Genomic DNA, 20,185 nt, shown 5'->3' on the forward strand with positions numbered 1-20,185 from the left:
GCAAGAAAACAAATCAACCAAATAGCGATTTGCAACTTTGTATAGCACAAGCAACAAGTACTTAAATTACAGATTGAATTGTATGCAGTCCATAACTTATCTCACACATTTAATTTTGAAGGACTTGGGGTTCTTATTTCTATACATCTTGAACAGTTACTGAAATTCTAATTTCTATTACTTGCTACTTTGAGCTCGTGGTTGTGTAGAGTTGCAGTGTTACATGATGTTTGTAGGAAGAAGTCCGTGGCAATATTCCTGATCAATGTGTGTGCTGATGTGACAATCCAGGCTAAAAATGGGTGCACTGCATTTGACATGGCATCACTGATTGGTGAGTGCAAACTGTGTGAACACAAAAATTTATTGATTTACAAAAAGACAATATGAATGCATAATCTGTCAAAGTAACAATTTTGTATGTCTTATAACAAGTTGAGCACAGACAAATGCTGGTTGATTTTTCTCATAAATGAATGCGCACTGTAGAATTAATAGATTGTTTTTGTTTATACAAACTTGTTAAACTTCTGCATAGGATCTAAAATGTATATTCATACTTTTCACATAAATTTACTTTAAATTTGTCCAACTTTCAGAAAATAGATTTTACATGTTGCATCAATGCATATTTAAATGTATTTGACGATTGCTTGAATAAGAACACTGCACGATAGTCGCATATCTCGTTACATGATTAACGCATTTTAATTGGAAATACCCCTGACTTGATTTGATGTCAAATATAGACTTATCCCAAAATTCACTTTATGACATCACATGCATGGTACCTGTGTTTTCCTGCTTAAAAATGGAGAACATTTGTGTTCATGAAGTACTTCAATAATAACATATTAATTGTAAATATTGGCCATAACTTCAATGTTATTGTTGGGTCTTTACCGACTACTAAGACACTTGCTTGCTGTTTGATTTTTGTGTGCAGATGATGTTGACACAGACCTGCTGCGTCTGCTTGCGAAAGCCATGCACATGAATAAAGGAGACAAACCAAAGAATCCGCGCAGCTGGCCAAAACAGAACGGAACTACACAATCACTTACATTTACCTCAGACCAGCTGTGAGTTGAGAGACATAGTGTTTATTAGTCAATATTTGTGTCAGCAGTTTGTATTTGCAACAATGTTATAAAAATCTAATGCTTGTTGTGTCTTATGGTAAACATTATATTATTTCATTAAGATTCAGTTCCTCACAATGAATTTATATTTGATATTTCAATCGAATCTCTGTCATTATGAATGTTTGGGTATTTTATCTTCTGTTATGATTAACAAATACTTATGTTTGAGAAAGTCACATTTATTTTTATTGCAGAATGGATGATCAACCAAAAAGTGGACTAAAGGTAAAAGTTTTTATTTTATATGCTATAAATCAGTTGAATAATATGCTTTTAAATAAGAAAAACAGTAAAAGCTCCATTAGCTCCTATTATGAACTCTGCAGTATCATATGTTTTCTTTGATATTCAACTAGTCTTTATGGAAGTTGGTAAGCTGATAATACCCATGATGTATTGCATGGCTACTGCCCCTCTCCCCTACCTGGTATACATGTTGAGTTGGTCAGTTACTGGCATTAGTATGTTCAATAAGTGGTTGTTAACCAGCTTGTCCAGGAAATACGTGAGTTGGTTTACTGACTTCCCTAAGGGACTGAAATACTGTTCAAACAAAACAGCGAAAAATCTGCTAAAAAACATTTCATTAACTTCTTGTGTAAATCTCTCCAGTATCATACATGTATTTTACTATAAATATGACTACCGTATATGGTACATTTTGCTGCATTTAATATGAGCATTGATCTGGGATATCTGGGTTAAATCCAGTGAGTCTGCACAGGCTAATCAGGGACGACACTTTCCGCCTACATTGAATTTTTGTTAAGAAGAGACTTTCTTAAATTGAAAAATTATGTCAAAAGCAGAAAGTGTTGTCCCTCATTAGCCTGTGTAGACTGCACATCCTATCTGGGACGACACTTTACGCACATGCATTTACACCGTTGTCCCTGAGAGAGGCTCAATTTTATTAAACTCTCCATCGTCATATTACACTCTAATATATAACTTGCCTGTACGATACATTTTGCTTATATGATATTTTGATGGACATGTTGTACATGCAGGGCTGGCTGAACAGACTGTCCAACCGGTTCCGGAACCTGAAGATCGGACGCACGTTTAACAGTACGTCCAGCACGCGCCTGGTCCCTCTCACACTGGAGGGGCAGACGGAGAGCCTTCATGACATACCAGCTCAGATTGCAGCTCACAGTCCACAAGTGGTAATATACAGCTTGGTTTTGTACTCAATTATATCAAATAGTTAATTTAATATAATTTGAAAAAATGATGCAAAATTTAAAGGTTGTTGCCCAGCAATAACAGTTAACTGAAAATTACGTCATTAGAAATATAAAAATGGCATCTGTAGATTGAACACACATTAAGTTGTTGGTTTTTTATATGAGAATGATGCTTTTTTTAATTACATGGCCACAATTTGTTAACAATTAAATTTAAATTATCAAGAATCATTTACTTATTAATTACACAACACTTGTGTTTTGATATTCAACTCATAAGCATGTCAAATGGTTGACTTCTTATTTATTCTTTATATGGTTTGAATGAAACCTACATGCACAGATGATGTCTTATTAGGTATTGTCATTTTTGGGGTATCTTTTAAATAGAAATACATTGTAAAAACCTTTTATTGCACAGACTTAAATAAATGGTGCTAAATTATGCTTTGGTTGTGTTTTTAAGGTATGTTAATAAAAGGTAACAGCACAGATATGATTTGCTGTTTAAACACTCCTTTGGCGGCTTTGACTCTTGGGCCAATTTTTTACCATGTCACACCATTGACATGTTATAATATAAATATCGCCTTGCATTGTCACTGCATTGCATGGTGCCATCCAATGTATAGGTATATTAGCATTAAAAGGCGCTTGTTAAATGGGAAGTCAGTGTGAGAAATACACATTGATTAAGTATAACGCTGTTTCTGTTCAATTAAAAGTGTTGCATTCTTGAAGGGCAACAGTAGAATTTGTCAAAATTGAAAATAATTTCTCCAGTGGTTAAAGTATTTTCTTGGGTTGATGAAATTCACACTTTTTTTTCAAGGAATCAGTATATATCTGAGGTTTAATACATGACTAGTCTCTGTGTGGTCACATTTCAGTCTCCCAAGAAGAACAACTTTGTAATGGAGCCTGTGGCCAAGTCCATGACAAGCTATGAGACCATGAAACAGGAGACGAAGAAAAGTGCTGCACTTTACACACTTGTAAGTTGTCTCTCTTTTGTTGGCGAACTAGGATATAATGGAAAAAAATTCATTTTGGGGTAGGACACCAGGGTTTTTACACCCCTTTTGGGTAAATGGCCCTAGCCTTCAAAATTGGGGAAAATTTTGCATGAAAAACACATTTGGGGATGCATTTTGTGTGATGTAACTAATAGGTGAATGACATTTCATTTTTGGGAAAAAACCCAAGATTTAAAAACAGTTTTTCATGTGATGCATCTTTAATTTTTCTGCAGCTTTTGAATAAAGAAAGCTAAGATTTCTTCGAAACATGTGTTCTGGGGACATACGTGTCTTTCAAGCATTTCTAGTTAGGTCAATACATCAAGAACTTTGTGTGTTGTGGTAGAATGTTGTTTGTGTGCTATGATGTGTGTTGTGGTAGAATGTTTTTTGAGTGCAATGATGTGTGTTTTGGTAGAATATTGTTTGCATGCTATGATGTGTTTTGTGGTAGAATGTTGTTTGTGTGCCATGTTGTGTGTTGTGGTAGAATGTTGTTTGTGTGCTGTGATGTGTGTTGTGGTAGAATATTGTGTGCGGCTATGATGTGTGGTGTGGTAGAATGTTTTTTGCGTGCTATGATGTGTGTTGTGGTAGAATGTTGTTTGTGTGCTATGATGTGTGTTGTGGTAGAATATTGTTTGTGTGCTATGATGTGTGTTGTGGTAGAATATTGTTTGTGTGCTATGATGTGTGTTGTGGTAGAATGTTTTTTGTGTGCTGTGATGTGTTTTGTGGTAGAATTTTTATGTGCTTTGATGTGTGTTGTGGTAGATTATTGTTTGTGTGCTTTGATATGTGTTGTGGTAGAATGTTGTTTGTGTGATATGATGTGTGTTGTGGTAGAATGTTGTTTGTATGCTATGATGTGTGTTGTGGTATAATATTGTTTGCATGCTATGATGTGTATTATGATAGAATGTTGTTTGTGTGATATGATGTGTGTTGTGGTAGAATGTTGTGTGTGTGTGCTATGATGTTTGTTGTGGTAGAATGTTGTTTGTGTGCTATGATGTGTGTTGTGGTCGAATGTTGTGTGTGTGCTATGATGTGTGTTGTGGTAGGATGTTGTTTGTGTGCTATGATGTGTGTTATGGTAGGATGTTGTTTGTGTGCTTTAATGTGTGTTGTGGTAGACTATTGTTTTGTGCTATGATGTGTGTTGTGGTAGAATGTTGTTTGTGTGCTATGATGTGTGTTATGGTAGAATGTTGTTTGTGTGCTATGATGTGTGTTGTGGTAGGATATTGATTGTGTGCAATGATGTGTGTTGTGGTAGAATGTTGTTTGTGTGCTATGATGTGTGTTATGGTAGAATGTTGTTTGTGTGCTATGATGTGTGTTATGGTAGAATGTTGTTTGTGTGCTATGATGTGTGTTGTGGTAGGATGTTGTTTGTGTGCTATGATTGAGACTGTATATTTTACAGGATATCAACCCGCCCCATTCCAATGTGTCCAGCGACACCTTGAAGCCAGTTATCCCCCCTTTTTTGCCCCCACCCTCATTTGATCTCGACAGCCCTGGCCGACCCTGGAGAGGACTTGGGGGTCGAGCAAAAACTACAATGACAGGCCTCGATGGAAACAGCTCTGTAGTGAGTTTTGATTTTAAGTAACACATTAACATTTGATAACCAGAGCCCATATTAACCAACCAATTCAGAGTCTTAAGTATAAAAAGGAAGAATATTCTAACAACTGTAATGTTATAAAACTCCTTGAAAATTAAGTCTTGCATGGCCGTTAACACCTTTAACTGTATAATTCTTTGTTAAGAACAATTTGTTAATTATATAAGAACCAATTGTTAGCATGTACCTATGCAAGGTATATTTATGGAGTCTCAGACTATACTCAATTCTGAAGTCTAAGGATGGGTTGGTGAATATAGGCCCAGACCTAAAGATGTTCATAGTTCCACATTTGTTGTCCACTATCAATCATGTTTTCCAGTGACATGCTAAGAATAAACACATTCAGAAACCATAGTAACATGAAAATGCACTGCTCAAGTACTTGTCAAGCCCCCTTACACTCAGCTCAGTATAGCTGCAATGACCCAATCAATTTATTGTGTGTGTATTTCGAAGTTTATGAAGTCTTTCCGTGACTGTGGCTGCATTATGAATGGACCAGGAGTGTGTCCATCACTCCCACCTAATTATACCCCCACTAAACGAAGTTTAGGGGGGTATATAGGAGTGAGCTTGTTTGTCGGTCTGTATGTCGGTCTGTCGTTCGGTCTGTGTCCGCTCTCTAATTTAAGTAGTTTTCATCCGATCTTGACCAAACTTGGTCAGAAGTTGTATCTAGATGTTGTCTAGGCCAAGTTCGAACATGGGCCTTGACGGGTCAAAAACTAGGTCACCGGGTCACTTAGTGCGTTTTAAACATTCAGCATGTTTTCCGCTCTCTAATTCAAGTAGTTTTCATCAGATCTTCACCAAACTTGGTCAGAAATTGTATCTAGATGATGTCTAAGCCAAGTTTGAACATGGGTCATGGCAAGTCAAAAACTAGGTCACGGGGTCACTTAGTACCTTTTACACATTCAGCATGGTGTATGCTCTCTAATTCAAGTAGTTTTCATCCGATCTTTACCACACTTGGTCAGAAGTTGTATCTAGATGATGTGTAGGTCAAGTTCGAACATGGGCCATGCAGGGTTAAAAACCAGGTCACGGGGTCACTTAGTGCGTTTTAAACATTGAGCATGGTTTCCGCTATTTTTTGTGAAGACAACATGCAAAATATTCTGTGTCAATGTGGCATGTGGGGGTATTTGTCACATCTGTCACAAAGCTCTAGTTAACTTACTAGACGCGCGACAAAATTGGGACAAGGGATAAGGCTGCAATTTTCAGCTAGATTGTATTTGTGCTTAAATTAAAGGCATCTTATTATACCCCCACAAACGAAGTTTAGGGGGTATATAGGAGTGAACTTGAACTCTAATTCAAGTTGTTTTCATCAGATCTTCACCAAACTTGGTAAGAAATTGTATCTAGATGATGTCTAGGCCAAGTTCGAACATGGGTCATGGCAGGTCAAAAACTAGGTCACGGGGTCACTTAGTGCGTTTTAAACATTGAGCATGGTGTCCGCTCTTATCGCGATCGTGTGGGATAATAGAGGTACAAAGCGTTGTGCGTTCAGGTTCTTCCCTTTACTTCAGATTCAAATATAAACAATGACGTATATAAACAACAACAAATATGGCGTGACGTCAGGGACGTAATACACTTAAGCGCGGCGCGGCAAATGACGTTACGTTACATTCACAACATTCTGGGGGCCGCGAAAAGTGACAATTATTAACAATCAGAGGAGAATATGTATCATTACTTATGAAATCCTGAATCATTCGTGACAATCGTAAGATTGCAGAAACACTAATTTGATCACGAGTATACACGTTAATTTGAAATTAATATCAAATGTCTATCACTCAGTTTATGAATAACAATTTCTTAACTGTCTCTCGTATTTCAATTACATGTACACTCAGCTGTCTATTTCAGTATTTCAATCACAATTGCGCGTTTAACTTTTAATACTTAAATAGTTTCTATTCAATATCATTGACTGTCTCTAATGGTTAGAGTTTGCACGTTGTACGTTTTGGGAATAAATCGCCGCTCTGTTCCATTTCTGCTAAGTTCTTCTTGTACGACTTGGTAGTTGAATAGCTTCTTAAGGTGATTGAAAGCAGCAATATATGTCGTAGCATTGTCTAATACCATCACCGTGGGCAACGACTTTCGGCTGGCAAATCTCCGGAACGCTTGAAGGAACGAGTCGGTTGATAGGTCAGGTGGGGGTGGGGTAGGCGGAGGTTCGTCTGACATGTAAGAGCAGGACTTAAAGCCAGGGCTAATTGTCGCGTCGTACACATTACCAACTGGCTGACTTCCGGACGACGTCTGCCTTTGAGCACGTGGATGCTGTGGGCTGTTGTCGGTGAAGTTATCTGCACAACCGGGAGAAAATGGAGTAGGTTTTTTAAAATAACTTTGAGGGTGAACTGAATAAGGAAATTGACGATTAGAACCTACCGATATTTGCCTTTGATACGGAGACTCAGTCCTATTTCCGTTCGTATATTGCACATGCGACATTGGCTGACTGTAACTACCACCATCGTTATAATCTCCTCTTTGGTTGTAGCTGTTGTCATTTCGTATATCAATTTGAGTTGGTGGATTCAACTGTAACTGAATACCAGATTTCGACATATAAGGGTACTTATTATGTTGTGATTGTTGCCCAGACATTGGCGGAGTTTGTTCCAACTGACGCATGTCATATGCACTACTTTCTTGGCCGTTATTATATCCACTAGATACATTATTAAGTGCTTGGTACCCAGTTCCGATACGATAATCTGGAAGTGTAGAGTATTTATCACGTTTCTCCAGAGGGGTCGAAAACTGACCGGACCCGATGGGCGTGGGTGACATAGAGGCGCTTTTTCCGGGACCTTTCTTGATTGTGAGTTGCAGGATGTTTGTGGCCCCGCAGACCACCTCCTGGGCCTCGTTGTGGCTGATGTTCGTGGCGTTCACGTTTCCTATCTTCAGTACAACATCGCCGGGAGCCAGGCTGTTAGAGTTCGCCGCCACACTTCCTGGCGTCACAGTTCTGTCGGGAAAGAAAGAAGAAGCGTCTGGGTTCAAACCATTGCTGTTGCACTGCTGATTACTTAAATTTCTCTGGTCATCTCGTGGTAGATCGGTAGCATGCGGGGCTGCTCTCTTCTCCTGTTGATCTCGGAAAGCTTGTAAGCGACACAGCTGGATATCCAGTTCCGCTGAATACGTGTCTGTTTGAAATATTTCTTCCTCCAATCCCTCTATCTCCGTCTGTGAAAGTATTTTCTCATTCAGTGTTTCTAGAATCGTGACTTTCGCTTCAATAGCGTTGAGAATAGCGTGAAAATCGGTCAATGAATTGTTCTCCTTAGATTGTTCGATTTTCTCCAAATATTTCTCAATGAAACGGCGGTGACCCTCTCTCTGTATCTGTATTCTCTGTAGATTCATTTTTTTTTGTAACGGCACCAATATCGCGATCGTGTGGGATAATAGAGGTACAAAGCGTTGTGCGTTCAGGTTCTTCCCTTTACTTCAGATTCAAATATAAACAATGACGTATATAAACAACAACAAATGGCGTGACGTCAGGGACGTAATACACTTAAGCGCGGCGCGGCAAATGACGTTACGTTACATTCACAACAGCTCTCTAATTCAAGTTGTTTTCATCAGATCCTCACCAAACTTGGTCAGATGTTTTATCTAAATGATGTCTAGGTCAAGTTCAAATATGGGTCATGCAGGGTCAAAAACTAGGTCACCGGGTCACTTAGTGCGTTTTAAACATTGAGCATGGTGTCCGCTCTCTAATTCAAGTTGTTTTCATCAGATCTTCACCAAACTTGGTCAGATGTTTTATCTAGATGATGTCTAGGTCAAGTTCAAATATGGGTCATGCAGGGTCAAAAACTAGGTCACCGGGTCACTTAGTGCGTTTTAAACATTGAGCACGGTGTCTGCTCTCTAATTCAAGTAGTTTTCATCTGAGCTTCACCAAACTTGGTCAGAAGTTGTATCTAGATGATGTCTAGGCCAAGTTCGAACATGGGTCATGGCAGGTTGAAAACTAGGTCACAGTGTCACTTAGTGCATTGTAAACATTGAGCATGGTGTCCGCTCTCTAATTCAAGTAGTTTTCATCCAATCTTCACTAAACTTGGCCAGAAGTTGTATCTAGGTGATGTGTAGGTCAAGTTCGAACATGGGCCATGCCAGGTCAAAAACTAGGTCACGGGGTCACATAGTGCGTTTTAAACATTCAGCATGGTGTCCGCCGTTTTTTGTGAAGACAACATGCTAAATATTCTGTGTCAATGCGGCATGTGGGGGTATTCGTCACGTCTGTGACAAAGCTCTAGTTTTAGAGTGGTCTTGTGCTTTAGTTGGAAACTAGAGTACCTAAAGGAATTCCCACCTGTCCAGAATGGTAACATCTAGCCAACCCCACACGCACAGAAACATGAATTGAAACCCAGTTGCCTAGGTGAGAAGTAGGTGTACCAACCACGTAGCTAACACTGGACAGCCTGAATCAATTTATTGAAAGACATCAGCATATTTATATTTAATGGATTCATTTTTTTATGGTACAGAGTTCAGGTCATGAGAGGCCAATACTACGGCCGATGAAGTTCCTGCAGAACACACAGAGCAGTGGATTTGCCAGTCAGATCTCACCCACTAACTCTGCTAGATTCACACAAAACAGTAGTAACCCAAGCCCAAACTCATCTGGTAAGATATATACCTAGGAAATACAGTGAAATAACATAACATTCTTTGCGTTAAAAGGACTGCTTGAAGTTGTCAAATCACAAATTCTTTATCTTGATGTTTATCTAATTGCTTCCGCCACTTATGACACTACACTATGTCATGTGTTGTGAAATAGTACAACACTTGTGAATGATTATCATAAGTGCCAGATGTGACACTCATGTGCGTTCACGTAAATGGTTTCAGCAGTACCTGTGTCAGCTCCTAAGGAAATTCACTAAACTTAAAAAGGAGTGAAGTCAGGGACCATTTCGTTTATAGTTGTGTTTTGTTGATTTACACAATGCATTGGAATATTTGTATTATATAATTATAAAATAATTATTTAAAGGTAAATCTGGTTTTGTTGGGAAAAAAATTCTATGGTGGTTTTTTATGCTTCCCGAAATAAAATTTCGGCGGAGCATATAGTTGCCAGTTTGTCCTTCCTTCCTTCCTTCCTTACTTCCGTCACACTTTTGTTACTGTTTCTCATAGCACCTTTAATACTTAACCGATCTCTTTCATATTTGGCAAAGGTACCTTGCATGGACCTCTACCTTTTGATGAGGTTTGAGGTCACTGGGGTCAAGGTCAAGGTCACTGAGGCTTATAATAGATTCTTCTGTCACACTTTTGTTACAGTTTCTCATAGCATCTTCAATACTTAACCGATCTCTTTCATATTTGGCATGTAGGTACCTTGCATGGACCTCTACCTTTTGATGAGGTCACGGGGTCAAGGTCACTGAGGCTGATGATAGATTTTTCCTTCACTCTTTTGTTACAATTTCTCATAGCACCTTCAATACTTAACCGATCTCTTTCATATTTGGCGTGTAGGTACCTTGCATGAACCTCTACCTTTTGATGAGGTTTGAGGTCACTGGGGTCAAGGTCAAGGTCACTGAGGCTGATAATAGATTTTTCCGTCACTCTTTTGTTACAGTTTCTCATAGCACCTTCAATACTTAACCGATCTCTTTCATATTTGGCATGTAGGTACCTTGCATGGACCTCTACCTTTTCATGAGGTTTGAGGTCACTGGGGTCAAGGTCAAAGTCAATGAGGATAATAATAGATTTTTCTGTCCCTCTTTTGCTACAGTTTCTCATAGCGCCTTCAATACTTAACCAATCCCTTTCATATTTGGCATGTAGGTACCTTGCATGGACCTCTACCTTTTCTTGAGGTCACTGAGTCAAGGTCACAGAGGCTAATAATAGATATTTTTAGGTGTTTATTAACACATACATTGACAAAGCGCATCATCAGGGAGCTTCACTGATATTCTTGTTTGACACTGTCTTAGTATGAAGTCAATGCAAAATACCATCATATTGACTGAAAAGTTGAGATCCTGTCATATAGTCAATCTGCCTAATAATCAAGAAAATACTGTAGTAAATAATGCTCTGTAGGCTTCTCATGTGGCATACAGCACTTGTCTCCTCTCACAGGTTACTCATCACTTGAGTATCAATTGTCTCCTAGGTGACCAGAGTACCGGCCTGTTCATGCCCACGCCATCGTCTTTCACTACGGAGAGGAACCCAATGTTCTCTGAGAGGAACCCAATGTTCTCCACCCCCAGCTATACCTCCTCAAGGATCTTCATGCCCAGGTACATAAATAAATCTCTGATACCAAGTTATCACAAAGTAAGGTCATAAACTTCAGATCAGTCTTAAGTATAGAATGTTTAAACATGAAATTCTTACTATCCCAGTATGTTTGTTATTCAGGGTAAATAAATGAATTGTGCACTTGAATTACACTTCCTTATATTGCTTTACTGATTCTTTATGGCACCATAAGTCTTTCATAGGCCAGGTTATTTATGGTTTAAAATTGAAATGCATTTTTTGTTGTTGCTGTTTTTACGTTTTAGCCAAGATTCTTATAGTTAGTAGGAAATCACTCATAATATAGTTCACACTGCAAGTTAAACTGAGGTTATGAACACCTCCAGTTTAAAATAGTATTTTGACCTCATGTGCGCTTATGTCATGGTTCTGTTCATGTGTTATTGTTGTTCTGTTTCAGAAAGCCATCAGTGTTACGGACCATGTCCAACACAACATCCCCAAACAGTTCCACTAGCGGCACCAGTGGTACGAGCGGCAGTTCCTCCCAGACGCCCATACGCTCCTCACGGGGACGTAGCACGTCATCCAAGGGAAGCACCAACTCCACACTTACACCATCTCCCTCACCAACACCTGGCAAGGTACACAAATATGCCTTGTTCTAGAAAAACTGGGCTTAAATCATGTGTATAAAGAGTCTTAGATTAGCCTGTTCTGTCTGCACAGGCTTATCCGTGTCAACTTTTTATGATTTTGTGGATTTTTTTATTCATAAATGAGGTCTGTTCTGCACACAAATCCAGTGTAGGTGGCAAGTGTTGTCCCATATTAGCATGTGCTCAATGCACTTTACACACAGGAGTTGTCCCAGAGCAAGGTTCATATGATGATAATAGTTTCAGCAATGTCTTGCCTCTTAATTGGATATCCCGCTGTTTGTACGGGTTCACCATAAAATCACATCTTTAATTTTGCCCTCAGCTAAGTGATCAAGTTTTTGACTGCACTAATGCTGTTGCAGCAGCTGTGCTGTGCATTGTCATCTGCTCATAAGTATCTCCACTCTTTGATCAAAGCAGGGTGCCAGAATATTAACACATTCTTTGATTTTTATGAGTAGTATTTTTAAGCTCACATGATTACAATAGGCTCATTGTGAGCTTTTGTGATCGTCTTTTGTCCTTCATTCATCGTTGCTGAAAATCAGGTCACTCAATAAATAGTTCATAAGGGCAATTAAAGAAAAAGCTTGTGACACTCTAGAAGTCATATTTTTGTCCAAGCTTCATGAGACTTGCTCAGAATATTTATTGTAATGATATCTTGGCTGAGTTCTTAATTGATTCTGGTCCACTGAAAAACAGTTTGTAGGGAAATCCTCTAGAATCCTTTTTTACATCTTCATGAATATTCCTCAGAACATTTGCTCTATTTATATCTTGGGTGAGTCAGAAAATGGTTCAGGTCCTTTGAAATACATGCAGCTTACCTTATATGGTTATAGCAAAACCTTTTGATCTCAGTAAAAGTCACATTTGATCACATCTTCTTAAAACATGCTCAGAGCATTTGCTCTAATAGTATCTTAGCTGACTCGAAAATGTTCCGGTCAGTTCTAAAACTTGGCTACAAGGGGTCTGGGCAGTTTTCAACTTACAACTTAAATGAAACGCATGTTCTAATGATATCTCATTATGGTTTTGGGTAAAAAGCAAGGTCAGAAGCCACATTTATTAAATAAACATCTCAAAAGCTGACTTCGGTTCTTAGGTGAGGGACCTTTTACTTTTGTCTTTTTTTTAAAGGGCTGGTCTAGTTTATAAAAATACTTATCTCTGCATGAACATGAAATATATCCCAGGGTCTTCCCCAGGCCATTTAAGCGCCCCTTGCCGGGGCGCTTGAATTTCGAAATCAGAGTCCCCGGGGCGCTTGAAAGTTTCCGATCAGTGTATTCTTCAGAAAAATTAAGTTGAGATTGTCCAAAAAAATCAAGGTTTCCCTATCAGTGTATCAATATTCCCTGTTTTAAAAGAGCACTCGGTACCTACTTTCACAAGTAATTGCCATAAACACCACATGGGGTAATGGATAATCCACTGATAAGAGAATAGCATGACGCGCGTTTCGATTATTCTAGCCACATTACACGGTCATTTAAATGCTGACAAGGATGTATCTGGTAACTTTCCAGTCGTCAAACTGTGAAGTTCATCGTCCAATCGGTTACGCGAATGCTTATGAGGGCGGGGTTAACTATCGACCATTATTTTTTATTGACGTCGGGCATGAAGTAAGAGTCTATCGCAGCTTGATTAGCAAGAAGTTGTACCATTTGAGTAATATAAAACCGGTAATTAGTACAGTACAGAACATTAAAGACGGTTTCGGGCATCATCATCACACCTTTTTTACTGTAAACAAGTGTTACCTATGACTCATAATTAATACGAGAAATTAATTGCAAGTGGTAAACAATTAATTATTATAGCGAGTAAGTTGTGCAAATGACTCCCGGTTACAATTATGTGATAACAATTTATTTAATTCCAGTACATGTATATTTCAACATGTCCATTTATAGAACGGATTCACCTCGTTTTTCTGACATTTATTCGACATGTAATGCGCTTTAACAAATTTTCGTTGAATTAATTAGGCACACTTGTAAATGTTTCGTCCGATAATCGATAGTTAGAAGACTGATGATGGCAACCGGCCGTGATCCTCGTGGACAACGTGAATTTCATACATAATTCCGTCAAAACATTTATTCGACTCGTAAAGTGTGTAAACAAATTATCGTTGAATTTATAACGCAACGGTTAATATTTGTTGAAATCTCAAATGGGAAAAATTAAATTTGTAATCCGAAACCCATTACCGTAAGTCGATGTTAACGCGTTTTTAATCTGAAACACACTTCCGAATGATAATGTTACCGCAACGTTAAATATTTTTGCTTCAAATTAGCAGTGCAAATTTATTTTGTGTCGAATCTTTTTCTCAATTAAAAAAAGCGCGAAAATTATGCAGCATGTACAACGTCGCGTCTATTGCATACAAGTGGCGTGTATTGAGCGTTTTAACAAGCACAAAACAGGTCAGGGGATTGACGCATATTCAGAGGCAATATTTCATCAAATCTATAAATAGTCACTTAAAAATGGCAAGGTTTGTGTTAAAGAAATAACTGAAAGCTTTTATCGTAAATATTTACCAGAAAGAGATTGATAAAAACGGAATAAACGGGGTTATCGAATAATAAATAGAAACTTGAAAAATAGTAAGTATACAGTAATAGAGTCGGGTTGAAACGGATGTATTGGGGAATCGTTCGAGTCGGGATTTTACTATCTGTGCGGAAAAGTTTTAAAACAATTAAACAATATAAAAAAAATATATTTTTAAATGACTGGGGGATTTTTTTGAAGAGTCATAGCGCACCAAATGACGTCTTTTGACGCTGTTTTTCTTTGAGTTATAACGCACCACAGAACGTGAATTGACACGTTAAATTTAAAAAAAAGATCCCACCCCCGGTCGGCCCCGGGGCGCCTGAACAAATTCCTGGGGAAGGCACTGTATCCAGCAATATGAATTTATATATGTTAACACATTTGCCTTATCTTATCTGTATTTTCTCTACAGTTGATAAGAAAATACATGTATACTGTTATAATTTTTATCATTTGTATTTTTCCTTGTTTCAATCAGTACGCAGATGAGAACGGACCAATGCTGGACTCTGTGAATGAAATTGAGGCAGGGCCTGGAGGTAGGATAATTATGAGAAACATTGTGTTCTCCACAAGTATTTATAAAGCTTCTTTTTTATATCAAAATTGCCTTTGATGCTATTTAAGTCTTCAAACTGATAATAAATAACACATCTGCCCATCTTAAAATATTGTTTTCTTCCTTCAGGTACATCATTATAACAATAAAACTTTATTCAAATATATTTTTTCTGCCATCAATCACTTTTCTCTGTATTTTTCAGATGAATTGTCTGTTATTTTGAAGAAGTTGTCTCTAGAAAAGTATCAGCCAATATTTGAGGAACAAGAGGTATACTATTTAAATTAGTTTCAACTGTTTATTCTCTTCTTTGTTAAGTCAACTATGATTCAATAAATTTTACAATGTTTGAAACGATCATTATAAAGAAATAAATGCTTTCAGTTGTTTTAGAGTTGAAGCAATAGATGTATATAGTATATTCAGAGTCCCATATTACAAATGTTTCATTGATTATACCACTTCATCCTTCAATTATTTGTGGACGGATTTCTAGCATATGTTAGTGATCATTTCAAGTAATTTAGACAGAAAGTTCAAATGTTTTGACTGATGATTGCCCCAAACTGAAATACCCACAATATATGCCATAGCTTGTAATTTAAAAGATTTGTCATTTATTGGAGTATATTGGAGTCCCTCTGGCTGTTGTTTTTTTTGTTTGGTCAGTTTATCATTCAGTGCCCATAAAATGCTTTGAGTTTGCAGAATAATTTCGATATTTATCAAGCGATGACATTTAAACTTTAAATATTTTAACGTGAAGTCTAGATGTGCATGACCTTTTCATGCCTTAAAATGCACTTGTTTATGAGTGATATGCCCTTGAATTTATCAATTATGATGGCAGTAACATAAAATGTTCTAAGTTTTTGGAGCAAACTTCTGCATTTATTATGATATTTAATAAAAAGTATGTCATCATCATTTAGTGTAGATAATGATGCATGACACACTATTTGGGCGTGGTCATTAATTTGTTCCTGAGTGCATGGTTGTCATGGCCTGTGACAAATTGAAGCAGGGGTATGGTATAAGTTACGTCTGTTGAAAAGCTCTAATTATTATTAGCTCGGCTGTTTTCGGAGAAAACCCAAGCTATTGTCATATCCAGCTCGCCGTCCGACGTAGGCGTCGTGCTAAAACCTTAACATTGGCTATAACTTTTTATACGCCCGTATAAAATACGGGACGTATTATGTGAAACCCCTTGGCGGCGGGCGGGCGGGCGGGCGGCGGGCGGCGGGCGGAAGGCATCACTTTGTCCGGACTCTAATTCAAATTGTATTCATCCGATCTTCACCAAACTTGGTCAGCAGTTGCATCTAGTTGATATCTAGGCCAAGTTCGAATATGGGTCATGCCGGGTCAAAAACTAGGTCATAGGGTCAATAAGTGCATTTTCAAAGGGGCCACTTTGTCCGGACTCTATTTCAAATTGTATTCATCCGATCTTCACCAAACTTGGTCAGCAGTTGTATCTAGTTGATATCTAGGCCAAGTTCGAATATGGGTCATGCCGGGTCAAAAACTAGGTCATAGGGTCAATAAGTGCATTTTCAAAGGGGCCACTTTGTCCGGACTCTATTTCAAATTGTATTCATCCGATCTTCACCAAACTTGGTCAGCAGTTGCATCTAGTTGATATATAGGCCAAGTTCGAATATGGGTCATGCCGGGTCAAAAACTAGGTCATAGGGTCAATTAGTGCATTTTCAACGGCGCCACTTTGTCCGGACTCTAATTCAAATTGTATTCATCCGATCTTCACCAAATTTGGTCAGAAGTTGTGTCTAGATGATATGTAGGTCAAGTTCAAATATGGGTCATGCCGGGTCAAAAACTAGGTCACGAGGTTACTTAGTGCATTTCAAGCATTTAGCATGGTGTCCGCTCTCTAATTGAAGTAGTTTTCATCTGATCTTCACCTAATTTGGTCAGAAGTTGTGTCTAGATGATATGTAGGTCAAGTTCGAACATGGGTCATGCCGGGTCAAAAACGAGGTCACATAGTGCATTTCAAGCATTAAGCATGTTGTCCGCTCTTTAATTGAAGTAGTTTTCATCTGATCTTCACCAAATTTAGTCAGATGTTACATCTAAGTGATATCTAGGTCAAGTTCAAATATGGGTCATGCCGGGTCAATAACTAGGTCTTGAGGACACTTTCAAGCATTGAGCATGGTGTCCAAAACCTTCGAACGGGCGTATCTTGTGACAGTTTGGCACTCTTGTTAAATATTGAAGATAGCAACTTGATATTTGGCATGCATGTGTATCTCATGGAGCTGCACATTTTGAGTGGTAAAATTTCAAGGTGAACATCATCCTTCAAGGTCTAGGATCGAAAAAAACAAAGTCAAGGGAAGTAATAAGCTTTAAATGGACATAGTTATCTGACCTGCCCACATATATATATTTTTTTTAATAAATCAAAGCGGCTCAGTAGGCGGCATTCTGACAAACACATTGTGGTAAAAGGTCAACATCAAGGTCATCCTTCAAGGTCTACGGTAAAAAATACACATTTAAGGGAAGTAATAAGATTTAAAGGGAGATATTGAACATAGCCACTTTATATATTTGGCATGCATGTGTATCTCATGGAGCTGCACATTTTGAGTGGTGAATCTACAGTCACGGTAGTGGCTTTTAATTTTTTGCTACTAAAAATAGAGATTTGTTAGAGACAATTATTTTCAAGGGAAGTAATTTATATAATAATAATAAATATAATAATAAATCTCATATTATATATTTCCTTACCAAGAATTGAAGTTCTTTTCACAGTTACTGTACAGATTTATTATTTTTATTATTTATAACTCAAATGATTGATTTTTCAAAGTTTTTTTTTAATGATATAATTATCATTTCTTTCATGTACATAGTTGTTAATAGTAGTGTTCATTACATACCTGTGGACTTATGTCCATAGATACATGATGAACTCTGGCTATGATCTCTTTGATAAACCACAGTGGCGCAGTAGGGGGCATTGTGTTTCTGACGAACACATTTCTTGTTAGGTCACTAGGTCACAGTTCAAGGTAACTGTGACCTCTAAAAAAAAAAAAATTCTGACAAGCTTTCGCAGCCGAGCGTGGCACCCGTTATGCGGTGCTCTTGTTATTTTAAGCCACACAATTTGAATTGAGTTTTCAACAAGAACATTCTGCATTATTTATAAAAATGCTATTTTTCAATTTTTGGTCCATGAGTCATTTCAATAGCCATTCAACAGTTTGTAGCGTCTACGGTAATAATGTGTTTTCTACAGGTGGACATGGAAGCTTTCCTGACCCTGACGGATGATGATCTCACAGAGCTGGGCATTTCTCATGTAGAATCTCGCAAACAGATCCTCACGGAGATATCGGAGCTCAACACTGGAAAGGTGACAGAGCGACTTTTCTCACATCGAGTCTTCGCATTTAACAGATACTGGCCCTTTATTTCAGCCTTGTTCTGGAAAAACTGGGCTTCATGCATGTGCGTAAAGTGTTGTCCCTGATTAGAGTGTGCAGTCCGCAAAGGTATAGGGACATGTTCTTCCTTGAGTAAATTTGTGTTTAGAAGAGACTTCCTTTACACTAAATAATCCATAAAAGCCGAAATTGTTGTCCCTGATAGCACAGGCTAATCTGGGACGATACTTTAGGCAAATGCATTAAGCCCCATTTTCCCAGAATGAGACTCAGTTCAGCCTGATGTTTCAGTTGATGTTGATTCCTTTGATAAAGGATAAATTTCTTAATTGCTCTCATAGCTCTGTTTAGTTTTGTGTATTAATTGCCCATCAATTCATCTTAATTAAGCAGTATTTTGTACTAAGTATTTGGAAAAGTCAACTTATGATCTATAAATCTAATATTATAATTTCAAAAATTATCAATTAGATAATTATAGTGCTGTGGTTTGCAAAAGAAGTAGTCTTGATAGTCTTGATACTTTGTTATTCCATAATCAATTGGAGTTACCATTATAGTTTCTACAGCAAAATATTTATGGTTGTCCCATGTCGTTTAAATTTTAGTATTAAAACCCATTTCAGTTCCTATTTAAAATCTTTTCCTTCACATATTAAGCTAAATGATTTTACTCAACCATCTATATATTAATTAAGCCATGGTTTATTGAAAGAAATAAGTAAGTATTTCTTAGTAAATATTTATTCGACAAGATGTGTTGTTAAATATGTTCATCTTCAAGATGTGATACTGATGTTCAGAATCATCACGTATTTGAGTCTGGTTATTGTAAAACTGGTCTTAATGCATGTGCGTTAATTGTCTTTTGGACTGCACTGGCTAATCAGGGACATAACTTCCCTTCTAAACTGGATTTTTGCAAAAAAGCGACTTCCTTGAAACAAAAAATACTCTTAAAGTGGAGAGTGTTGTCTCTGATCAGCCTGTGAGGACTGCACAGTGTAATATGGGACAATACTTTACTCACAAGCATGAAGCCTGTGAGGACTGCACAGTGTAATATGGGACAATACTTTACTCACAAGCATGAAGCCAAGTGAGGACTGCACAGTGTAATATGGGACAATACTTTACTCACAAGCATGAAGCCATGTGAGGACTGCACAGTGTAATATGGGACAATACTTTACTCACAAGCATGAAGCCTGTGAGGACTACACAGTGTAATATGGGACAATACTTTACTCACAAGCATGAAGTCAAGTGAGGACTGCACAGTGTAATATGGGACAATACTTTACTCACAAGCATGAAGCCATGTGAGGACTGCACAGTGTAATATGGGACAATACTTTACTCACAAGCAAGAAGCCAAGTGAGGACTGCACAGTGTAATATGGGACAATACTTTACTCACAAGCATGAAGCCTGTGAGGACTGCACAGTGTAATATGGGACAATACTTTACTCACAATCATGAAGCCTGTGAGGACTGCACAGTGTAATATGGGACAATACTTTACTCACAAGCATGATGCCAAGTGAGGACTGCACAGTGTAATATGGGACAATACTTTACTCACAAGCATGAAGCCAAGTGAGGACTGCACAGTGTAATATGGGACAATACTTTACTCACAAGCATGAAGCCTGTGAG

At 37.9% G+C, this 20,185-nt stretch overlaps 3 protein-coding genes across 16 annotated transcripts in view; 2 read left to right on the forward strand and 1 right to left on the reverse strand.

Annotated features, from left to right (window-relative positions):
* LOC127845741 (DNA repair-scaffolding protein-like) overlaps positions 1 to 20,185 on the reverse strand; it is a 590,230-nt gene that overhangs the window by 87,103 nt on the left and 482,942 nt on the right. The gene's annotated exons all lie outside the window — the stretch shown is intronic.
* The window catches only part of LOC127845750 (vesicle-associated membrane protein/synaptobrevin-binding protein-like), a 257,512-nt gene that overhangs the window by 75,107 nt on the left and 162,220 nt on the right, over positions 1 to 20,185 (forward strand). The gene's annotated exons all lie outside the window — the stretch shown is intronic.
* LOC127845744 (ankyrin repeat and SAM domain-containing protein 6-like) overlaps positions 1 to 20,185 on the forward strand; it is a 36,465-nt gene that overhangs the window by 13,039 nt on the left and 3,241 nt on the right. The window contains exons 5-16 of the mRNA XM_052376856.1: positions 237 to 334; positions 947 to 1,082; positions 1,340 to 1,370; positions 2,156 to 2,314; positions 3,226 to 3,330; positions 4,784 to 4,951; positions 9,544 to 9,685; positions 11,202 to 11,331; positions 11,754 to 11,937; positions 15,014 to 15,074; positions 15,300 to 15,367; positions 18,378 to 18,494. Of these exons, the coding sequence (XP_052232816.1) occupies positions 237 to 334; positions 947 to 1,082; positions 1,340 to 1,370; positions 2,156 to 2,314; positions 3,226 to 3,330; positions 4,784 to 4,951; positions 9,544 to 9,685; positions 11,202 to 11,331; positions 11,754 to 11,937; positions 15,014 to 15,074; positions 15,300 to 15,367; positions 18,378 to 18,494 (1,399 nt within the window). The remainder of the gene's footprint in view (positions 1 to 236; positions 335 to 946; positions 1,083 to 1,339; positions 1,371 to 2,155; positions 2,315 to 3,225; positions 3,331 to 4,783; positions 4,952 to 9,543; positions 9,686 to 11,201; positions 11,332 to 11,753; positions 11,938 to 15,013; positions 15,075 to 15,299; positions 15,368 to 18,377; positions 18,495 to 20,185) is intronic.

This window comes from Dreissena polymorpha, chromosome 9 (genome assembly GCF_020536995.1).
Source record: "Dreissena polymorpha isolate Duluth1 chromosome 9, UMN_Dpol_1.0, whole genome shotgun sequence".
Classification (NCBI taxonomy): domain Eukaryota; kingdom Metazoa; phylum Mollusca; class Bivalvia; order Myida; family Dreissenidae; genus Dreissena; species Dreissena polymorpha.